The 19,943-nt window shown below is 43.5% G+C and overlaps 1 protein-coding gene across 1 annotated transcript in view; it reads left to right on the plus strand.

Annotated features, from left to right (window-relative positions):
• Nucleotides 1-19,943, plus strand: part of NFATC4 (nuclear factor of activated T cells 4) — a 147,926-nt gene that overhangs the window by 111,853 nt on the left and 16,130 nt on the right. The window contains exons 4-5 of the mRNA XM_089687054.1: nucleotides 4,553-4,752; nucleotides 7,571-7,743. Of these exons, the coding sequence (XP_089543180.1) occupies nucleotides 4,553-4,752; nucleotides 7,571-7,743 (373 nt within the window). The remainder of the gene's footprint in view (nucleotides 1-4,552; nucleotides 4,753-7,570; nucleotides 7,744-19,943) is intronic.

Here is a 19,943-nt window from a genome sequence, read left to right on the forward strand (position 1 = left end):
ATCAAAATATCTGTAAGTTGACATCAGTGTCCAAATATTACAGTGTAATACAAAAGACTCTACTATACATAAGAGTTACTTATAGTATCCAGGCACAGAGAAGTGTTGAGCCCTCTGGACAGATCTTATCAGATTCTATGCAGCCTTGTGCAATTCTGCCATCCAATTCATTAAATACCAAGTCAATGAATATTATTATTATTATTATTATTATACAGTATTTATATAGCGCCAAAAAGTTTGCTCAGTGCTGTACATTAGAGTGGGGGACAGTACATGAGACAATAAAGTAACAAAACAATACACGAGGGGTTCGAGGGCCCTGCTCCTTGGAGCTTACAATCTAGGAGGGATAGGATAGTGGTACAGGAGGAAATGGCTGTGGGCAATGGAGTGGTAGGATGAGTGGAGGAGATCAGCAGTTAGGTGAGGGCGGGGTAGGCTTCCCTGAAGAGATGGGTTTTCAGGGTGTGCCTAAAGGTGAGGAGGGTAGGTGACAGTCTGATGGATTGGGGTAGTGAGTTCTAGAGGATGGGGGAAGCCCTGGAGAAGTCCTGGAGTCGGGCATTGGAGGAGGAGACCAGGGAGCTAGAGAGTAGGAGGTCTTGTGAGGAGCGAAGAATACAGCATAAATGTAAAAGTAGTCTGTACTGAGAGAATTATGAAGGCCACCATTACTAAACTACTTTGGAAAATGCTTGCTTCTTGACTGTCTCCATCTGTTTTAAGGCTCAGTTCACACTAGTTTGTCAGCAGGCGTCAAACAGGCATTTGGGAAGCGTTTTTAACGCTTCTCAAATGCCTATGAAAATTCTGCACATGGCAGCACACAGTGCTGTTCACACTGAAGCGATATCGTCCTGGCAAAACTGATGCCTCTTGTGGAGTCAGGAGGAGTTGAAGCCTCCCATGTAAGTCTATGGTGCCACTCCTCAAACACCTGGCAGGCGTTTGCAATGCGATTGCAAGGCGGTTGCGGAGCATTAATACGATTAACTTCATTATAGGCAATTGTGGTGCTGTTTTAACGTTTGCCAAACGTCAAAACCGCGCATAGGGCGTTTGGGGAGCTTTAAAAATGCTTCCCAAACGCCTGTTTAACGCCTGTCAAAGCTATATGGGCGTTTGGCAAGAGTTAGAAATAAAGTCAAGTGTGAACGAACCCTAATGCTGCTGAATGCAGCTACTTACACTTGCCTACCCTTTGTTCTATTCATCCAAAAAAGAGAAGTGACATACCTGGTACATTGTAATATGGAGGGACATCTGACTTGCAGCCTATCCTCCCATGACAGTGCCGGCCATTAGTGATTTGCAGCTCAAGCCCCAGTGCTGTCAAAAAAAGGTTGGAGAGAGTCCTCTGCCCAAATCAGAACTTGAAGATTACACTTTCAAAAGAATAGACCAGCAGAGGAGTAAAAGGGAGGTAAAAATAAGCAGCTGTGGGAGCTGGCATTAAAGTAAACCTGTTGCTTTGCTCTGCCACGGTAACACAGAGGTTCACTTTAACCTATGTGCTTGCTGATGTCAATCGGTGAATTAGAAAAAATACTTTTCAATGAAAGGTGCACTTGTTTTTTATCATTAGAGCCTTACCTAAAAAAAGATAGTTTGCATGTTCTCCCTGTGCCTGCGTGGGTTTCCTCCATGTACCCCAGTTTCCTCCCACACTCCAAAGACATGCTGGTAGGTTAATTGGCTCCTGTCTAAATCCTTAGATTGTACGCCCCTTGAGGGTTAGGGACTGATGTGAATGCACCATTGTTATGTAAAGCTCTGCGCAAATTGATAATAATAAATAAAAAAAGAAATATTTGCATTTCCTCCTATTTAGCTCTGCTTATCTTGTTGAGGGTAACACTTTTATCATGTACATACTGAAGAGCTGAAAGACATTGGGAGTTTTCAGCACAAGCTTGGCAGGTTAGCAATGCATTCCTCAGGAGGCCTTTTAGCTCTGACTCTTAGGGGTCTATTTATAAAACATGTATAAAACATTTGTTGCACGAATGTCACGAATGTCATAAGCATTCATGCAAGTTGAACAAAATGCCCGCATTTTGTAAGAGATTAATGCCTGTATCGTCAGCTCCATCTAGTAGGAAAAATGTAGTATAGATTTCTCATTGCGGTATCTCAGAAAACTATACTACATTTTGGCCACTAGATGGGACTGACGATACAGGAATTCATCTCTTATAAAAATTACGGAATATTGCGTTCAGCTTGCATGAATGCTTCTAACATTGAATGAATATTAGATAAATAGACCCCCCTAAAGTAGAACCAAAACTTTTTTTTTTATTTTGGATAAAGTACGGAAAAATTAAAATCCCTGTTAGATTTTTCTGTCCTCAGTGTCCCATTGGGGAAATTTCCCTTCACTTCCTGTCTCATGGCCAAAACCGGAAGTGAGAGAAAAATCATCCAAAGTGAGGAAATTACTGGTTGTAGCCAATGTGCCCTTTGGAAGATTTCCCCATTCCTGTTCAAAATTTGAGATTGTCTTTCATATTCAGAGATAAAGGTAAACAGGACAAAGAGAGAGCTCCCTCTCTCTAGGGTCACAGACTGCTATAAAAATCTGACCTCTCCACTAGATCCAAGATGAAAAAAGTTTTGCCTTTAGTTATATTTTAAGTAGGTGGTCAAATATAAGCCCTTTATTCCTGGGTCTCTGTGCTTCTGTATGTAATGCAGGCAGATTGTGGCTGGTGGGTGGCTGGCAAGGTGCTGTACATAGCTTTCTGGAAGCATCACAGCATCAGAGCACCTTGCCTTAGTACTCCTTTCAAAAACCTTCCACCCTGATGCAAGCAGTGGGCTTGCAAATATTAAAATGTGTTGATGGGTGGATGTTGGTCTGGAGGGGTAGGTGTTTCTAGGCAGACCGTATTTGCATTGAGATTGCCCTACCAGGGTTAGGCCTCTTTCACACTGATGGTCCGATTGGGTCCACCTGTCAGTTTTTCAGACCGACCTGATCAAACCATACATAGCTGTCTATGGAGTGGCGGGTGTCATCCGATGACCTGTCATCTGCCTGCTCACCAGGGATCAGCAGAGAGATCCCCCGCTGAGCAGGTGGATAGGCTTGACGGAATCCGCCCCGTCTGAAAGGGGCCTTACCTAAACTTTTGAAGAGGGCCACTTACGTGATTTCGAAACTGATCACAAGCCACAATGAATAATAGGGTTTTACCGCTCCCCAAATCCCCAATTTCCCTGGTTTGAGGTTGCATGACACATCAGAGGGCTCCATTTGTGATGCTGAGTATCCAAAACTGAGAAAAATGAAATACAATGACTGAAAGGGGTAGGTCACGGACAGAAAACCTTGGGAGGAAAGAGCTGGATGATGCTGAATATCTTCCAATCAGGAATTAAGGCAGGCTCTATCTGACTTGCTGCAGCTTTTAATGCACAATGTGAGAAGTTTGAAGTGTGCAGCAGGGGCGGACTGACAACTCATGGGGCCCTCGGGCAATAGGGGATCATGGGGCCCCTGCGTCCTCGTCCACACTCAAACAACACCCAAAAAAGCCTATGAAAGGCACCAGGGGCATCTCATGGGGCCCCCTACTGACCCTGGGCCCTCGGGCACTGCCCGAATTCCCAAATGGTCAGTCCGCCCCTGGTGTGCAGTGAAATTGAAGTAAGCACTTTCAGTACAGGAGAGGAGTCTGTGAAAGTGTGGAAGACTGGAGGTAAGGCTGGAGTTCAGTTTTAAGAATACACATTCAGCTCCTTGCTTAAGATCAGTTTGGCAGACAGTAGAAGACACAATTAAAATACATACTGTATGGGTGAACTTTTATATATGATCTGTAAATCTTTGATTTTCACACACCCCTGCCATAATGCATAGCCAAGCAAATGACATCACATTTTCTAATTTGACATCTTCTGACAGATATTTCCACTTTATACTTTTTTTGTCTAGAGTTCTGTTTTAATAACGTTTTATTGCACTACTATTATGCAACGCTGAAAACAAAACTTGAGAATGTTTATTCACATCTGCCTCCATCTCAGTGGAGTTTGCCATCCAATTTTCCTGCCACAGACAGAAAAACACACACTTTAAGGCCAATTTGGTGAGAAGCCCAATAACCTACTGGCATGTTTTGGATAGTTGGAGGAAACCAAAGCACCCAGAGGAAACCCACATGAACACATGGAACATATACAAAGTCCACACAGACAGCAGCCTGGTTGGAATCAATCACAAAGCTCCACTTCTCTAAGACATCAATGCTAACCACTAGGAAAGATTAGCTGATGGGATCTTTTCTACCACTTTTTTATGAGATGACCAAGTTCTTGCTTTTTTTTGGTCTACATATGAAATCTCTCAAGAAAACAGGGTTGTATTTCCACTTTGCGCAGCAGTTAGGAAACTAAGCAGAAATTAACATCTGTGCCTCTAAAATTCAAATTTTACAGGAAATATAAGCTACCAAAGGGATATGTTTAAGGTACTTTAAGATGCTATAGTTATTAATTTTGCCTACACATGGAAATTTATGTTGTCCTATTTGGTCCTCTGCAGCTGGTAGGATACAATGAGAAGCCACTGACCCTCCAGATGTTTATCGGAACAGCAGATGAGCGTAACCTGAGACCTCACGCCTTTTACCAAGTTCATCGCATAACAGGAAAAATGGTGGCTACACCCAGCTATGAAGCTCTTGTAGCAAGCACCAAAGTTCTGGAGATGTCTCTTCTGCCTGAAAACAACATGTGTGCCAAGTAAGATGCATGGCAACATACAATAGAAACTGCATTTGTAAAACACATCTATTGGTTGAATAACCCTAATGATGGTTCCTTGATCCATGGAGAACTACTGGAAGCAAGGCAAGGTGATGGGTGGTCCTACCTAAAATGGACCCCTCACACCTGTTCTCATTTGAGTAATTATGCAACAATAATGCACTGCATAATTTAAGTGGTTGTAAAGGCTCAAGGTTTTTTTTATATATGAAGGTAAAAAAAACTTTCTGTGTGCAGCCCCCACCCCCCTAATACTTACCTGATCCCTATCATGATTCAGTGATGTGTACGAGAGCATCTGTGCACATGAGCCTCAGCTCTCTGGGAACTCCTTATTGGTTGACACAGCCATTGGCTCCCATCACTGAATCACAGCCAGTGAGCCAATGAGGAGAGAGGGGGGGTGGGAACTGTGTGTGTGAATGGACACACCGAGTAGCAGCTTCGGAGTGAGCCTGTTTTGGTGCCCACATAGTAAGCTGCATGCTCTGGGGGCTGTTGGCAGGAAGAAGGGGCCAGGAGCGCCAGCGGGGGACCCAAGAAGAGGAGGATTGGGGCTGTTCAGTGCAAAACCATTTCTCAGAGCAGGTAAGTGTGACATGTTTGTTGTTGTTGTTGTTTTTTTTTAATTGCCTTTAATATCACTTTAATGTGTAATAATGGCTGTGCTCCCTGTTCAGATGGGGATTGCAGCTATATTTCACTAAGGGGTAGGGGATACTATACTGAAGCTGCACTAGCCACTAGATATTTCACTGTCTCGCTTGCCTTCCCAACTTTAATGGAGAATTTTACCTTTCCAGAGTTTAAAGAAGTTTTCTAGGTATAGATATGTTATACATAGTAACACTGATCCAGCTTGGACCAGTGTAACTATGTACAGTATATACCATACCTGGTCAATGTCCCTGTAAGCTGGAAATCAGTGAAGTAGATATTGCTACTCCAGTGATCTTCACTTGCTTCCAAGTCCTGTGCAAAGTGGCTGCCCTGCTGCATTCTGAAGACAAGAGGTTAGCCATTCATTACATCGCTATTTCAAGAATGCTTTGCATTCTCTGAATGAGTGCAAAGCCTTCCCTGATTGGATGAAGTGGAGAGTGTGACATCACCATTCCACCTCTCCATCTTGTCCAATCACAGAGGACTTTGCATTTATTCTGAATGGCACCATGCAGTGCAGCTAAACTTCTGTCTTCAGAATGCAGCTGGGCAGCTGCACATTGTGGTACCTATAAGCAAGTGAAGATCACTGGAGTGGCCCTGTCTACTTCACCTTCCAGGGGCATCAGGCAGGTATGGTATTTGCATAGTTACATTTGTCCAAGCTGGACTAGCATAACTATGTGTAGTGCTATCCTCTTGATGGCTACTATGTCCCCCTAAGCTCCACACAGCTAGGCAACATGCATTTTCCACACTTGGATCCACAGTCAGCAAATAGTCCTTGAACTTGGTTTTTGTTATTTTATTAGGGGAAATAACTTGGATAGGGCCATAGGGATTATGGGATGCCTAACTTGACTGAATCAATGCATGGGGACAACTTCCTTCCTATTTACAGACACAGATCCTAGACTGTTCTTTTCCGTGAAAGCGATCAGTCTTTGCGGATCGATAGCAACAGCCCCTTATGGGCAAGGGACTCGCAGCCCCTCTGAAAGTTAGCTTAGCTTGTTGCAAACTACATGCAGATATGTCTCCTCTCCGAGTCAGTGTTGATGGGGGAATCAAGAGATTTTCTTTCCTGCAACCACAGCTTGCAGGAAAGAAAATCACATCATCTATGGCCTGCCTTAGACAGGCACTTAATTGCTCATAATTTGGAGCTCACAGTTCATCGGACACAGAGTTCCTTTTAAAGTGCATCTAAAGGTTTTTCTTTAGTTTTGGATAGAGCAGTGAGCGGTTAGAACACCCATGTTTATTTTTTTTATGTATCCCCGTTAAGGAAATTCACCCTCTTTATTTGTCCTGGTAACTACTGTCACTGGGACTAAAAATAAAGGAAAATCCAAAATTTGGAGTTGCTACCAGAACAGGAATAGAGGGGAAATCTTCCATTAGAGACACTTCTAGTGACAACTGCCTAAGAAGAGACAAACATCAGTTTGTAGAGATTTCCTCCTACTGTCTGCAGGACAGGAAGTGATAGAAAATCTCTAGAATGGGACTCAGAAAAAAAACAGACAGGATTTTAACCCTTTCCTACTCAAAAATGAAAATTAAAGTTTTGGTTTTAGATATACTATAATCGTTGTAGCATTGTTGGCTTGCTTGTATACTGCAATAAAAGTTGCAGTTTTACCAATAAAGCTGTGACCTTGTTCTTCCAGTGCTCAGATTAGTGTTGTAATTTGTTGGGGAAAGCCAATACAGCAATTTTGAGGACTACAAATGTGTAGATTCTTATGCCTATGCTTCTCTGCAGTCATGACCATAATGACCACACATGTATGACAATATCAGCTAGAGCACAGGTGTCAAACTGGCGGCCCTGCAGCTGTTGCCAAACTACAAGTCCCAAGAGGCATTGCAAGATTGACAGTTACAAGCATGACTCCCAAAGGTAGAGGCATGATGGGACTTGTAGTTTTGCAGCTGCTGTAGGGCCACCAGTTTGACACTCCTGAGCTAGAGGAACTGCTTGTGATACATAAAGCAACCAATAAATAACATGAGTGGTTGCTGAGAGGATTAGAAATGTTTTTAAATCAACTTTTTTCAGATACTTCTATAAATTTGTGTCTTGAAGTGATGCAGTAAATGTCTGATCAAAATGTCTATGTTTCAGTATAGACTGCGCTGGAATTTTAAAGCTTCGAAATTCAGACATTGAGCTCCGGAAGGGCGAGACAGACATTGGCCGAAAGAACACACGTGTTCGACTTGTGTTTCGTGTGCACATTCCACAGGGCGGTGGGAAAGGTGTCTCTCTACAAGCGGCTTCTATACCTATAGAGTGCTGTAAGTATAACTAAAGGAATCCCATTACAAGTCCATATTTGCCGATAATTATAAAATCCATAACCATACCAGCTTCAAAGTAGGTCCATGAATATATCCTGTACAACAAAGAAACATTTATAAGAAATAGGGTTCTACAAGTATGATTATTGGTGTTTGTGAACAGACTTATTTTGTGGAACAAACACAAATGATTACATATGTACTTAACATGTGTCCAATTAACCCCATAGTTAAATACTGCTATCTATAGAGAGGATGAAGAGTCCATAATGTTGGTCAGGTATTAATAGTGGGAGAGAGTAGCAAGGGAAATCTAGAAGGAAGTAGATTTAGAACATGGTTGGAGGGAGGAAGGCAACTGCGACAATTATGCTACATCGTATACTACAAGCCCTGCATCCGCAAACACTGCTGCCTTAGACCATGTTTACGATGTTATGTACTACATTATAGTTATAGTATAAACTGGTCCAGATTGGCTTGGTTTTCTAGATAAGGGCATTTTTTGATTTGTGGAGCACTATAAAGCTGATATTTTAAAAATATTTCTAATACTAAGAACAATAACTTACAAAGTCATCCACAACTGCTATTTTACCAACCTCATCTTAAAATATCACCAAAACTGTCCACCTGCTCCTCCCAAGACCTCCTGCTCTATAGCTCCCTCACCACCTCCTCCTCCGATGCTCATCTCCAAGATATCTCCAAATCTTCTCCTATGATCCTGAACTCCCAACCAGGGGCGGACTGACAACCTGTGGGGCCCCCGGGCAATAGGGGATCATGGGGCCCCTGTGTCTTTGCCCAAACTCAAAAAAGCCTATGAAAAAGGTACCAGGGGCATCTCATGGGGCCCCCTACTGACCCTGGGCCCTCGGGCAGTGCCCGAGTTTCCAAATAGTCAGTCCGCCCCTGCTCCCAACCCTTCTCTGTCCACTTTTTAGGGATCCCTTATCCCTTACTTTCCTCCTACCTTCCCCATCAGCTCATTCCTCACAGTCATTACCTTTTGTACTGCCTGCCCCTCCCTTTTAGATTAAAAGCTCCCACCCCACGAACAGGGCTCACCTAATCCCCTTGTACAGTTTCCATTTATAATGTACAGCTGTTGGCACTATATAAATCTCATATGATAATAATTATACTGTAAAAGCAACTATGGAAGAGAGCATAGACGGAATGGAGACTGTGCAGTATATGTGAACGTCTAATCTGAACTTGTATTTGTACATTTTACACTCAATAATCAAATTTTCTGCTACATGGTTGGGAGAACTCAGAACATCCCAAATATCTCTTTTTATCTTGTTGGTTATGCTCCATATTCCTTTCACTGTGTTATAGTTATTGTAGAACTTTGTCCAGAATGTCTGGGTTTTTTATATATAGGATCTTGTTGATGTATGTAGCACTATGAGGCTAATACATAAAAACTGAAGGAAGAAAAACTGACACAAAAAAGCACAGTTGTTAACAACAAGCAGTCAGATTTTTATCCCTTAAAGTTGTTGTAAACCTGACATGAAATATGAACAAAGCATATCCCTCTATAGTGTGTACTTGTCTCAAATAAAAGCACTACACTTTTTCCTGTGTGCTGTGTGGAGGGGGGGGGGGGTGTCTCTTCCCTCCAATCAACTCCCAGAGCTCTACAGAATGTAATTTCAACTCTTTTTCTTCTGAACCCTCAGACAAGCTTTATAAATTCAGCACTTTGATTGGATGTAGAGAAGAGAAGACTGCAGACAGACAGGTACAAGTTATGGAGGAGGATTTCTTTAATGTGGAAATATGTAAGGGTTTACAACCACTTTAACCTTGCTGGTGGTTAGCAGCAATTTGGAGACAGCTTCCATATGTAGCAATTAAATTTATTTTAAACATAAAAACATAGAAAAGTGATGGCAGAAAAAAGACCAAGTGATCCAACGAGTCTTCCCTTTTTTAAAATTTATACCATGTTTTGTATATCTTTGTTTGTTTTTTGTTAATTTTTTTTATTAACTTCTCTGTCTCAGTATTGATCTGTGTTTGTCACAAGCATGTCTGAATCAACTTACTGTTGACTGACACATCACCTTTCCTGGAAGTCTTTTCCAAGCATCAACTACCCTTTCAGTAAAATAATACTTTCTAAGATTAGTTTTGAACTTTCCTCCAGTTAGAGGTCATATCCCCCTGCTCTTGTTCTTGGTTTTACATTGAAAATACTGCCCTCCTGAACCTTATTCACCTCCTTGATGTGTTTAAAGGTTTCAATTTCGCCTCCCCTTTCCCTTCCTTCCTCCAGACAGTACATTAAGTATAGGAAATCTATACTAAAATAAATGAATAGGCTTCAGTTGCTGACTTCCTTTTATTTATATATAAATATATATATATATATATATATATATATATATATATATATACATTGCCTTGAAAAAGTATTCATACCCAATTTTCCACATTTTGTCATGTTACAACCAGAAACCTAAATGTATTTTATTGGGATTTTATGTGATAGACCAACACGAAATAGCACATAATTGTGAAGTGGAAGGAAAATGATAAATGGTTTTCAGAATTTTTTACAAATAAATATCTGAAAAGTGTGGGGTGCATTTGTATTCAGCCCCCCTCAGTCAATATTTTGTAGCAACACCTTTCGCTGCAATTACAGCTGCAAGTCATTTTGGTTATCTTTCTATCAGCTTTGCACATCTAGAGAGTGAAATTTTTGCCCATTCTTCATTGCAAAATAGCTCAAGCTCTGTCAGATTGGATTGAGAGCGTCTGTGAACAGCAATTTTCAAGCCTTGCCACAGATTCTCAATTTGATTTATGTCTGGACCAGGGGAGGACTGACAACTCATGGGGCCCCCGGGCAATAGGGGATCATGGGGCCCCCGTGTCCTTGACCACACTCAAAGCACACCCAAAAAAGCCTATAAAAGGTACCCGGGGCATTTCATGGGGCCCCCTACTGACCCTGGGCCCTCGGGCAGTGCCCGAGTGCTCTAATGGTCAGTCTGCCCCTGGTCTGGACTTTGACTGGGCCATTCTAACACATGAATATGCTTTGATTGATATCATTCCATTGTAGCTCTGGTTGTATGTTTAGGGTCATTGTCCTGCTGGAAGGTGAATCTCCACCCCAGTCTCAAGTCTTTTGCAGACTCTAACAGGTTTTCTTTTAAGATTGCCCTGTATCTGGCTCCATCCATCTTCCCATCAACTCTGACCAGCTTCCCTGTCCCTGCTGAAGAAAAGCATCCCCACAACATGATGCTGCTACAACCATGCTTCATGGTGGGGATGGTGTGTTCAGGGTGATGTGCAGTGTCAGTTTTCCGTCACACATAGCGTTTTGCTTTTAGGCCAAACATTTTGATTTTAGTCTCATCTGACCAGAGCACCTTCTTCCACATGTTTACTGTGTCCCCCACATGGCTTTTTTCAAACTGCAGACGGGACTTCTTATGGCTTTCATTCAACAATGGCTTTCTCCTTGCCACTCTTCCATAAAGGCCAGATTTGTGCACGACTAATAGTTGTCCTGTGGACAGATTTTCCCACCTGAGCTGTGGATCTCTGCAGCTCCTCCAGAGATACCATGGGCCTCTTGGCTGCTTCTCTGATTAATGACCTTTGCCCGACCTTTGCCTTCATGATGCAGTTTGTTCACTAATGTTCTCTAACAAACCTCTTAGGGCTTCACAGAACAGCTGTATTTATACTGAGATTAAATTACACACAGGTGGACTTTACTAATTAGGTGAGTTCTGAAGGCAATTGGTTCCACTAGATTTTAGTTAGGAGTATCAGAGTAAAAGGGGCTGAATAGAAATGCACACCACACTTTTAAAATATTTATTTGTAAAAAAGTTTGAAAAGTATTTATCATTTTCCTTCCACTGCACAATTATGTGGCAGTTTGTGTTGGTCTATCACATAAAATCCCAATAAAATACATTTACGTTTTTTTGGTTGTAACATGACAAAATGTGGAAAATTTCAAGGGGTATGAATACTTTTTCAAGGCACTGTATATACACATACTCTAGTATGTGTATATACAATGAAGAAAATAAGTATTTGATCTCCTGCTGATTTTGAATGTTTGCCCACTCACAAAGAAATGCCTGCCTTTACACGCACATGAACTTTAATGGCATTCCAGTCTTAGTCCATAGTGTTCAATATTGAGTATAACAGCCTCAACTCTTCTGGGAAGGCTGTCCGCAAGGTTTAGGAGTTTGTCCATGGGAATGTTTGACCATTCTTTCAGAAGCGCATTTGTGACGTCAGGCATTGATGTTGAACGATACAGAGAAAACAGGTGGCGCACACACCTAGTGCATTATCCAAGGTTTATTGTAGGAGTGAAATAATAAAAACATACTCACAGCCGAAGCATGTATCTAAAAAGCATAGAAAAATGACAATGGCCACTACGGCAGGCAAGGTGTTCTCACTGTCAGTGCGGTAAAATGACTGACGCGTTTCGGGGACGAATCCCTTTCCTCAGAGCTGATGACCAACCTCTGATGCTGATGTATGATGAATGGAAAGTAAGAGCCTCGCTGTTGATGCCTGAGTGGGATGGTTTGGGAGTGTGCTATATTGATGTCGAACGAGAAGGCCTGGCTCAGTCTCTGCTCTAATTCATCCCAAAGGTTGAGATTAGAATTCTGTGCAGGCCAGTCAAGTTCCTCTACCCCAAACTCACTCATCCATGTCTTTATGGACCTCGCTTTGTGCACTGGTGCACAGTCATGTTGGAATAGGAAGAGGCCATCCTCAAACTGTTCCCACAAAGTTGGGAGCATGAAATTGTCTATAATGTCTTGCTATGCTGATGCTTTAAGCGTTCCCTTCACTGGAACTAAGGGGCCAAGCCCAGCCCCTGAAAAGCAACCCAACACCATAATCCCCCCTCCACCAAACTTTACACTTGGGACAATGCAGTCAGGCCAGTACTGTTCTTCTGGGAGTCGCCAAACCCAGACATGTTCATGGGATTGCCAGACAGAGAAGCGTGATTCGTCACTCCACTCCAGAGAACACATCAGCAGTATAAAACAGGAAATAGTTTACTACTCTGCAGACTGACAGTGCACCTACTGCATGTAAGACAGCTGCTCAGCATCTGTTTCCACCTACAGTACAGGTATAGTACAACCTCTGCTGCTGGGCAGCTGGAGGAATGACTGTGGTCATGTCTATGTTGGATGCTAACTAGTCACAGTGGGGTAAGGCTAGTGACAGTAGGGCCTAAAAAATGTGACAATAAATCCCAGCATCAAAACTTCAAAAAGGGAAGAAAGGCTGTGTGTGGCAACTTTGCACTAAATATTAAGCATGGCCAAAAGGGGCATGGTTTAATAAATTCTAAGCCTACATGTAGTATATACTGTAAGCAGTCCTTACATTTAAAACATACTTCTTAAATACTGTGCTATGGGTGACAGTCTCACAGGCATGCAAACTTAATGGATGAACATGCTGTATCATAGTACAAAGCATATACAGTGTAGTGGTTAGGAGTGTGCAATGTACAAATTAGTATATGGAGATCAGCAGTCAAGTAAAAAATACCCTGATATCAGTGGCAAGAAAAAAGAGAGAGTGGGAGAAAAATATGCCCCGGCATTTTTAACTCAGTGGGAGTTAAAAGTGTCCCCGTGTCAGTAGGTAGAAAATATGCCATGGTATCATTGGAAAAAAAATCCTGCAATTTTTGGCTAGTGGGAGAAGAGAATGCCATGAATGACCATTGGCAGGACAGAATGTACCAACATCAGAAGTATGTAATGCACAGAGTGTAGGGGTCAGGGGTATGTAGAGCACAGAGTGCAGGGTTCAGGAGTATGTAGACCTCAGATTCAGCAGTGCTTGTCAGAGTGAGGGAAATGCTTTTGATGGTTCCCCTTTGCTGTGTTATATGACTCTTTAGAGCCAAGGAGGAACCTAGGAGTTCCCTTAGCTCTGCACTGCCACTCTAATCTGAGGTCTGACAGAGCATGCTGGATGTGCAGGTGCTCCTGCATAGAAGCGAGCAAGACATCCTACAGAGGGGGTGAGAGAAAGAAGAGCTGAGGGGGGTGAGAAAGAGGGGAAGAAAGAGGGGGATGGGGGAATGAGGTGAGTAGAGAAGGGGGGTGAGAGAGAGAAGGGGTGAGAGGGAGGGGTTTGGGGGGAGGTGAAAAATAAAGGGAGAGAGGGAGGTGGGGGAAGATGAGGCAGAGAGAGGATGATGAGAGAGAGAGTGAGGGGAGGAGGTCAGGGGAGTGGGGGGGGGGGGTGAGTGAGGTGCAAGGTGAGAGAGAAGGGGGTGAGGGGGTCAGTATGTATGCTACTCACAATTATGGCTCTAGGCTGCTATACTGCAGGCTCAGGCAGCCAAGATCTTGAGATGCTTCTGAATGCTGTATATTAAAATCTGCCACCTTCATAGCCCCTTTCATCTTCCATCCACGCACAGGATCATCTCCAGGTCTTCCCAGCCTGGAACACAGCAAAATAAATGGGAGAACAGAGCTGCAGAGCTGGGACAGTGATCCTGGCAGCCGTTGAGTGGCCGCTGGCCGGGCTGCAGAGTACGGGTGGGGCTTGTCATGCATGGCTCTCCCAGAGGTGGTGCTCCTTGTTCTGTGGCCTGACACCAGGCTCTCTGCTGTCTCCGTCCTGTCCTCATGTAAGGGGATGTCTGTCTGCAGGGTGGATGGGGGGACCGATCACATGTCACCGATCTAGGAAACAGGACTAATAGGAAATTGAACTGCTGAGGAGAGCACCACAAACAGAGACTGCTTTGCAGGCAAGTTTGATGGCGTATGATCGGTTCTGCAACAAGTAGAGGTGCAGTGACGGAGCTTCTCATGGCACCCTGTACTGGCCCTGGGCCCTCAGACAGGAACGTGTCATTGAAACATGAAGCTGCCAGCTGGCCAGGCCCCCCCTGTTAAGTGATGGGGCCTGGGCCCCCTACAGGAGGCCCGGTTGTACCCCCTTATCAGCGGTCCTGACTATGGATACCAGGTAACTACAGGGATTCTAGGCTGTCCTTGTTTGTATATGTAATTACAAAACATAATTAATAAAATCGCTTTTAAAGCGATTTTAAAGTAAACGGAAGCCAAACCTTTTTGCATAGAGTAAAGCTGGCCATACATGTAGGCAGGTGCAGTCTGTTTTCTCCACTGCGGGTGACGCTCGACTGAAGCGGTACTGCAGCTGGAGAGTAAGTCAAGAGAAACTTGGTTTCTATATGGCAGGGGTGTCCAAACTTTTTTCAAAGAGGGCCAGATTGGATGAAGTAAACATGGTGGAGGGCCGAACATTTTTCCGAACATTCTTTGAACCATTACAATTAAATGCAAATAAATTATTTTATGCCAAGTTAATTGCAAACTACATACTTTTCATTTCATAACATTAAGATCAACTAACAGCTGAGTTTTCACAATGTATTGAAAATAAATTTTAAAAAAACTTACCTGCACTAATGTGAAGGGTGAAAAAGGTAGCTGGAGCTGAAGTCTCTGCTCGGCAGCCGGGAGGGGAAGAGAAACACACTTCACGCTGGAAGCCCGGCCCTGACGTCACCACCCTCTGTCGCTCCCAGTGCGGCGCAGTCACCCATGCGCACTGATCTCAAGCAGAAGACTGTCTGCCACAGAAGGGAGGGCCGTGCGACAGCCGCATTTACACAGACCAGGGAGAACGCGCCGCAGTCAGGCATGCGCACTGCCCTCTGCTCTCAAGCAGAAGACTGTCTGCCATAGAAGGGAGGGCCGTGGTAGGGCCACATTACACAGAGCAGGGAGGGCTGTTGGAGGGCCGTATTAAACCGACCCCCGGGCCGTAAATGGCCCGCGGGCCGGACTTTGGACATGCCTGCTATATGGTTTCCTCGGTTCTCTGGAGCAGCATTCTGGTTGGATCATGGGTGCTGGGTGTAGATTGCTCTGACAGGCCAGTCCCTGATGAGTGGTACCTGCTGCCCCTTGAGTTGTAGCCCCCGCTCCCTGTGAGCCCGGAAGATGTTGGCCCCAGCCCTCAACTTATGGACAGTTCAGAAATTGTGGCCCCACAGGATGCATGTTCCGGTGAACCCAAGGACTCAGCCGACATTCCAGTCTCTTGCCCAGAGGGAGGGAATGCAGCTGGCTCTGTTGACCCACAATCCTATGAGGGCACAGACGCCCCTGTAAAAGATGAGGACTTTTACTATTCCCCCACAGAAGACGGTGGGGGTCTCCGACCGAATATGTCTAATCGAGGATAATTACCTGCAAAGTATTCTGATTATGTTGTTTAACATTTTCTGGTATTGATATTTGCATTTTTACTGTTTTACATTCTTCTGTTTTATTTGAAGCAGAGTACAGCATCTGTCAAAGGGGGGAGGAGTGCAGATAGGTGCAGCCGGCACAGGTGGCACTCAACAGGAGCAGTGCTGCAGCTGGAGAGGAAGTCAAGAGAAACTTGGTTTCTCTATAGTTTCCTCGGTCTCCTGAAGCAGAGTTCCGGTTGGCAACGTTGCATCCGGGTGACCCTGGTGGCCATCTTGGGTCAAGCAGAGTCTTTTTTTAAATCCCTGCCCCCAGGTTTTGGTGCACATTTTGCAAAGTGTCTAGGATAGGGAAAGCATATCCGCCTGTCAGGGAGAGCACTAGCTGTAGGGAGAGATTTTGTAGGAGTAGGGAAAGAGCAGGGCCTGTGTATACACTTCTGCTAGCTCTCTCTTGGCCACACCACATTCCACCTCCCTTGGCAAGCGCTGTCTTCAGTTCAGGCCTACTACCGCTGACTCTCTGTTGCATTGACTTTGAGTTCCCGGACGGATGACCTCCCCATCGGGCTGCTGTACTGTTTTGCAAGTTCTTCCATACACTAGTTTCTGCATTCCGGGCCTCAGTTTGATTACTGGCACTGCACCATGGTGCACCTAACCCACATACACATATAGATTTTTTTACAGACTGAACAGAAAAAAATCTAACAGATTCCTCCAACCACACTACAGAGTGGAGATGGACAGATCTCTTGCTGAGACTATTGCATTTTGACAGAAAAGCGGCTACAGCTGAATGGATGCAGCCATTGTTCAGCAATCATTTTTTTGCTTGTTTCCTTCAATTTTTCATTCAAGAAATGTCAAGTGTTAGGAGGTTGACAATTTTGGTAGTATAATTTTTAATGTGGAATGCAAGTTCTTTTGTTAAAGAACATGAATTGTTTTCACACTGTTATGGGTGAAATTTTGCTTTAAAAATCATTAAAACTAAGTCTTACAGAAATAGCAGAAAGGAGAAATGAAAAAAGTCATCTCCTTCCTGTGGCCCCAACTGTCAAGAGCAGCATTGTGGTGGCTGTCAGCAAAATATAACATTTTAAAGTTGAACTTAAGTCTTCCCTTCAGTCCTTCAGGCTCCTTTTCGGTACTAAAATTGCTTATTCTAAGCTTCTCTTAGTGTGCATTAGAGGCCGCAGCAAGTCAGAAAGAGCCCACCTCATTACCTGGCTGGAGATAGTCCTGCAAAATGTAATCTGCTCCACTCTATTAAACAATAAACATTCAATGCCCTATACTGGGGCCCGTTAACTGGACACACAAACAGTTAATTTAACCACTTCTGGACTTTCGGCAGCTGCAGGCATCACCCCGGTACTGTCTTTTTACAGCTGGTGGTTGGCTCTCTTGTGCAAACAATTGGGGCGACTACTAGCCGCTCAATTGCTTGTATAAGCAGTGGCAGGGGATACCCCCCACTGCCTCCTGCCGCTCTCTCGGGATCTCCTGTTCCACCAGGAGTCCTGAGAGACCATCCAGCACTTCTGCCGGCTGGCCGGACAGTCGAACAAAACCGGAATCGGCTTTGATCGATTCTCCTTTATTGTAAACCGGAAGCAATGACCTGACATCACTCCCTCCATAAAAATACTGTTACGTGTCTATTGCTTTCACGGGAAGTTTACATTCCTTGTGACAGCAATAAAAAAAAAATTTTAAAAAAATTAAAGTGACAGCGTAAAAATAGAAGAAAATAAAAATATAAATAATTAAAAAAAAAAAAAGAGAGAAAGTGCCCCCGTCCCCTCACAAGATGAACACCCGCGTCAGTCCCGCCCGCACACAAACAGCGATCATCCCACACATGTGAGGTCTTGCCGTGATTGTCATGAGCAGTAATTCTAACACTAGACCTCCTCTGTAAATCTAAAGTGCTACCCTGTAAAGACTTTTAAAGTGTTGCCTATGGATAGTAAAATGTACTCCGTCGCAGGTACACAGGTGTGCGCAAGTTTAACCACTTGCCCTCCAGAGGATTTACCCCCTTTCCTGACCAGGCCATTTTTTGCGTTACGGCGCAGCGTTACTTTAACTGACAATTGAGGGGTCAAGCAACGCTGCACCCAAATTAAATTTACGTCCTTTTTCTCCCACAAATTGAGCTTTCTTTCAGTGGTATTTGATTGCTTGTGCATTTTTTATTTTTTTTGCTATGAAAAAAAAGACCGACAATTTTGAGAAAAAAACAAATTTTTTTGTTATTATACATGTCCAGTAAAAAAATTTAAAAAATCATATTTCATCATAAATTTACGCCAAAATGTATTCTGCTAAATGTCTTTGCTAAAAAAAATCCCAATACATGTAAATTAATCAGTTTCCATGAAAGTTATAGCGTTTACAAATGGTGGTATATAAACTGGGATTTTTTTTTTTTTTTACTAGTAATGGTGGTGATCAGCAACTTATAGCGGGACTGCGGTGGACATTCTGACACTGGGGGGAACTGACTTGGTGTCACTCACATCCCCAGTGACACAAATACAGTGATCAGTGCTAAAAAAAAAAAGCACTGACACTGTACTAATGGCACTGGGCAGGAAGGCGGTTAACATGAGGGGCAATCAAAGGGTTAACTGTGTGCTGGGAGTGTTTTACTAGGCGGTGTTCTTCACTGTAAACACACTGCTTTGGATGGCTGTGCTATGCACAGCCATCCAAAGCAGTGTGCCCAAGCTGACACGGAGGAGAGCTGTTAGTAAACAAAACAGTTCTCCTTCCCGTCGTAGATCCTCGGAAATCCCCGGGCGCCGGCGAGTAATCACTGTCCCGGACCCAGTGATTGACTGCGGGCACCCCCTACCCAGAAATACAAAATCACGTATAGATACGTGATGTTGCGCTCCAGTGCTGCCCTGTAGCAGTATTTCTGCTATAGGGCAGTCGGGAAGCAGTTAAAGCGTGACATGTTTGGTATCTATTTACTTGGTATAACATCATATTTTTTATTTGACAAAACATGAGATGAGTTATGTATTGTGTTTTTTTGCAATAAAATTTTAAAACGTGTATCCCCCCCCCAAAAAAAAAAAAATATGCTCTAGGGCCTCTGCTTTAAAAAAAATAATAGTTGGGGGTTCTAAGACATTTTCTAGTAAAAATGCTGGTTTGAAAATGTAAACAAAAAGTGGCAGAAATGGCTTGGGACTGAAGTGGAAAGCCCCTTCCAGGAAATTCATAATTGGGCTCCCCTCACTTCATTCTCCACTGACTCCCTTAAAATATTATCAACAGTTGACAACAATACCCATTATAGTACGTCCTATAAGTGACAGCGAAGTTGCCAGATGATCAGCTACTCAAGCCCCAAAGCCAGCAGGGCCTATCACATGTTCATATGTTCACAGCAAGCAAATCATATATTCCCCGGGATATTTGCAAAGGGGACTTGGAGATCAAATGATGCCTAGCACAAGATTTTGGGCTGAAGAACCTGTGGAATTGTAGCCACTCCACGGCTAAAATGTCCTGAGAGAGGATTCAAAACACAAGGTCGGTTTTGCTGAAGTTCCCATTTATTCCACTAGAAAAGTGCTATATAGGCTGGTTTGGACTTGGGCTACCTCCCTCCCCCAACTGAAAAGGCAGCAATTGGGGGTGTTCACATGTCACAGCAAATGGGTTCACGGCATAACCACCCTGTATTTATTGTCAAATGCCTCTGAAAAGCAATCTAAATGCAGATCACTTTTCAAAACTGGAGCAATCTTGCTGCACATCTAAACGTAGCCTAAAAGAAAAGTAGACTGATTCCAAATGTTTCTGTGAATCAGACTATTTCCTATTTTACACAGTAGTCACACACTGCACCAAATCACATTTAAACACAGCAAAGTGCAGTCACAGACAATCG

The sequence above is a fragment of the Staurois parvus genome, unplaced genomic scaffold, assembly GCF_062004578.1.
Source record: "Staurois parvus isolate SC_StPar_1 unplaced genomic scaffold, SC_StPar_1.0 ptg000415l, whole genome shotgun sequence".
Classification (NCBI taxonomy): Eukaryota; Metazoa; Chordata; class Amphibia; order Anura; family Ranidae; genus Staurois; species Staurois parvus.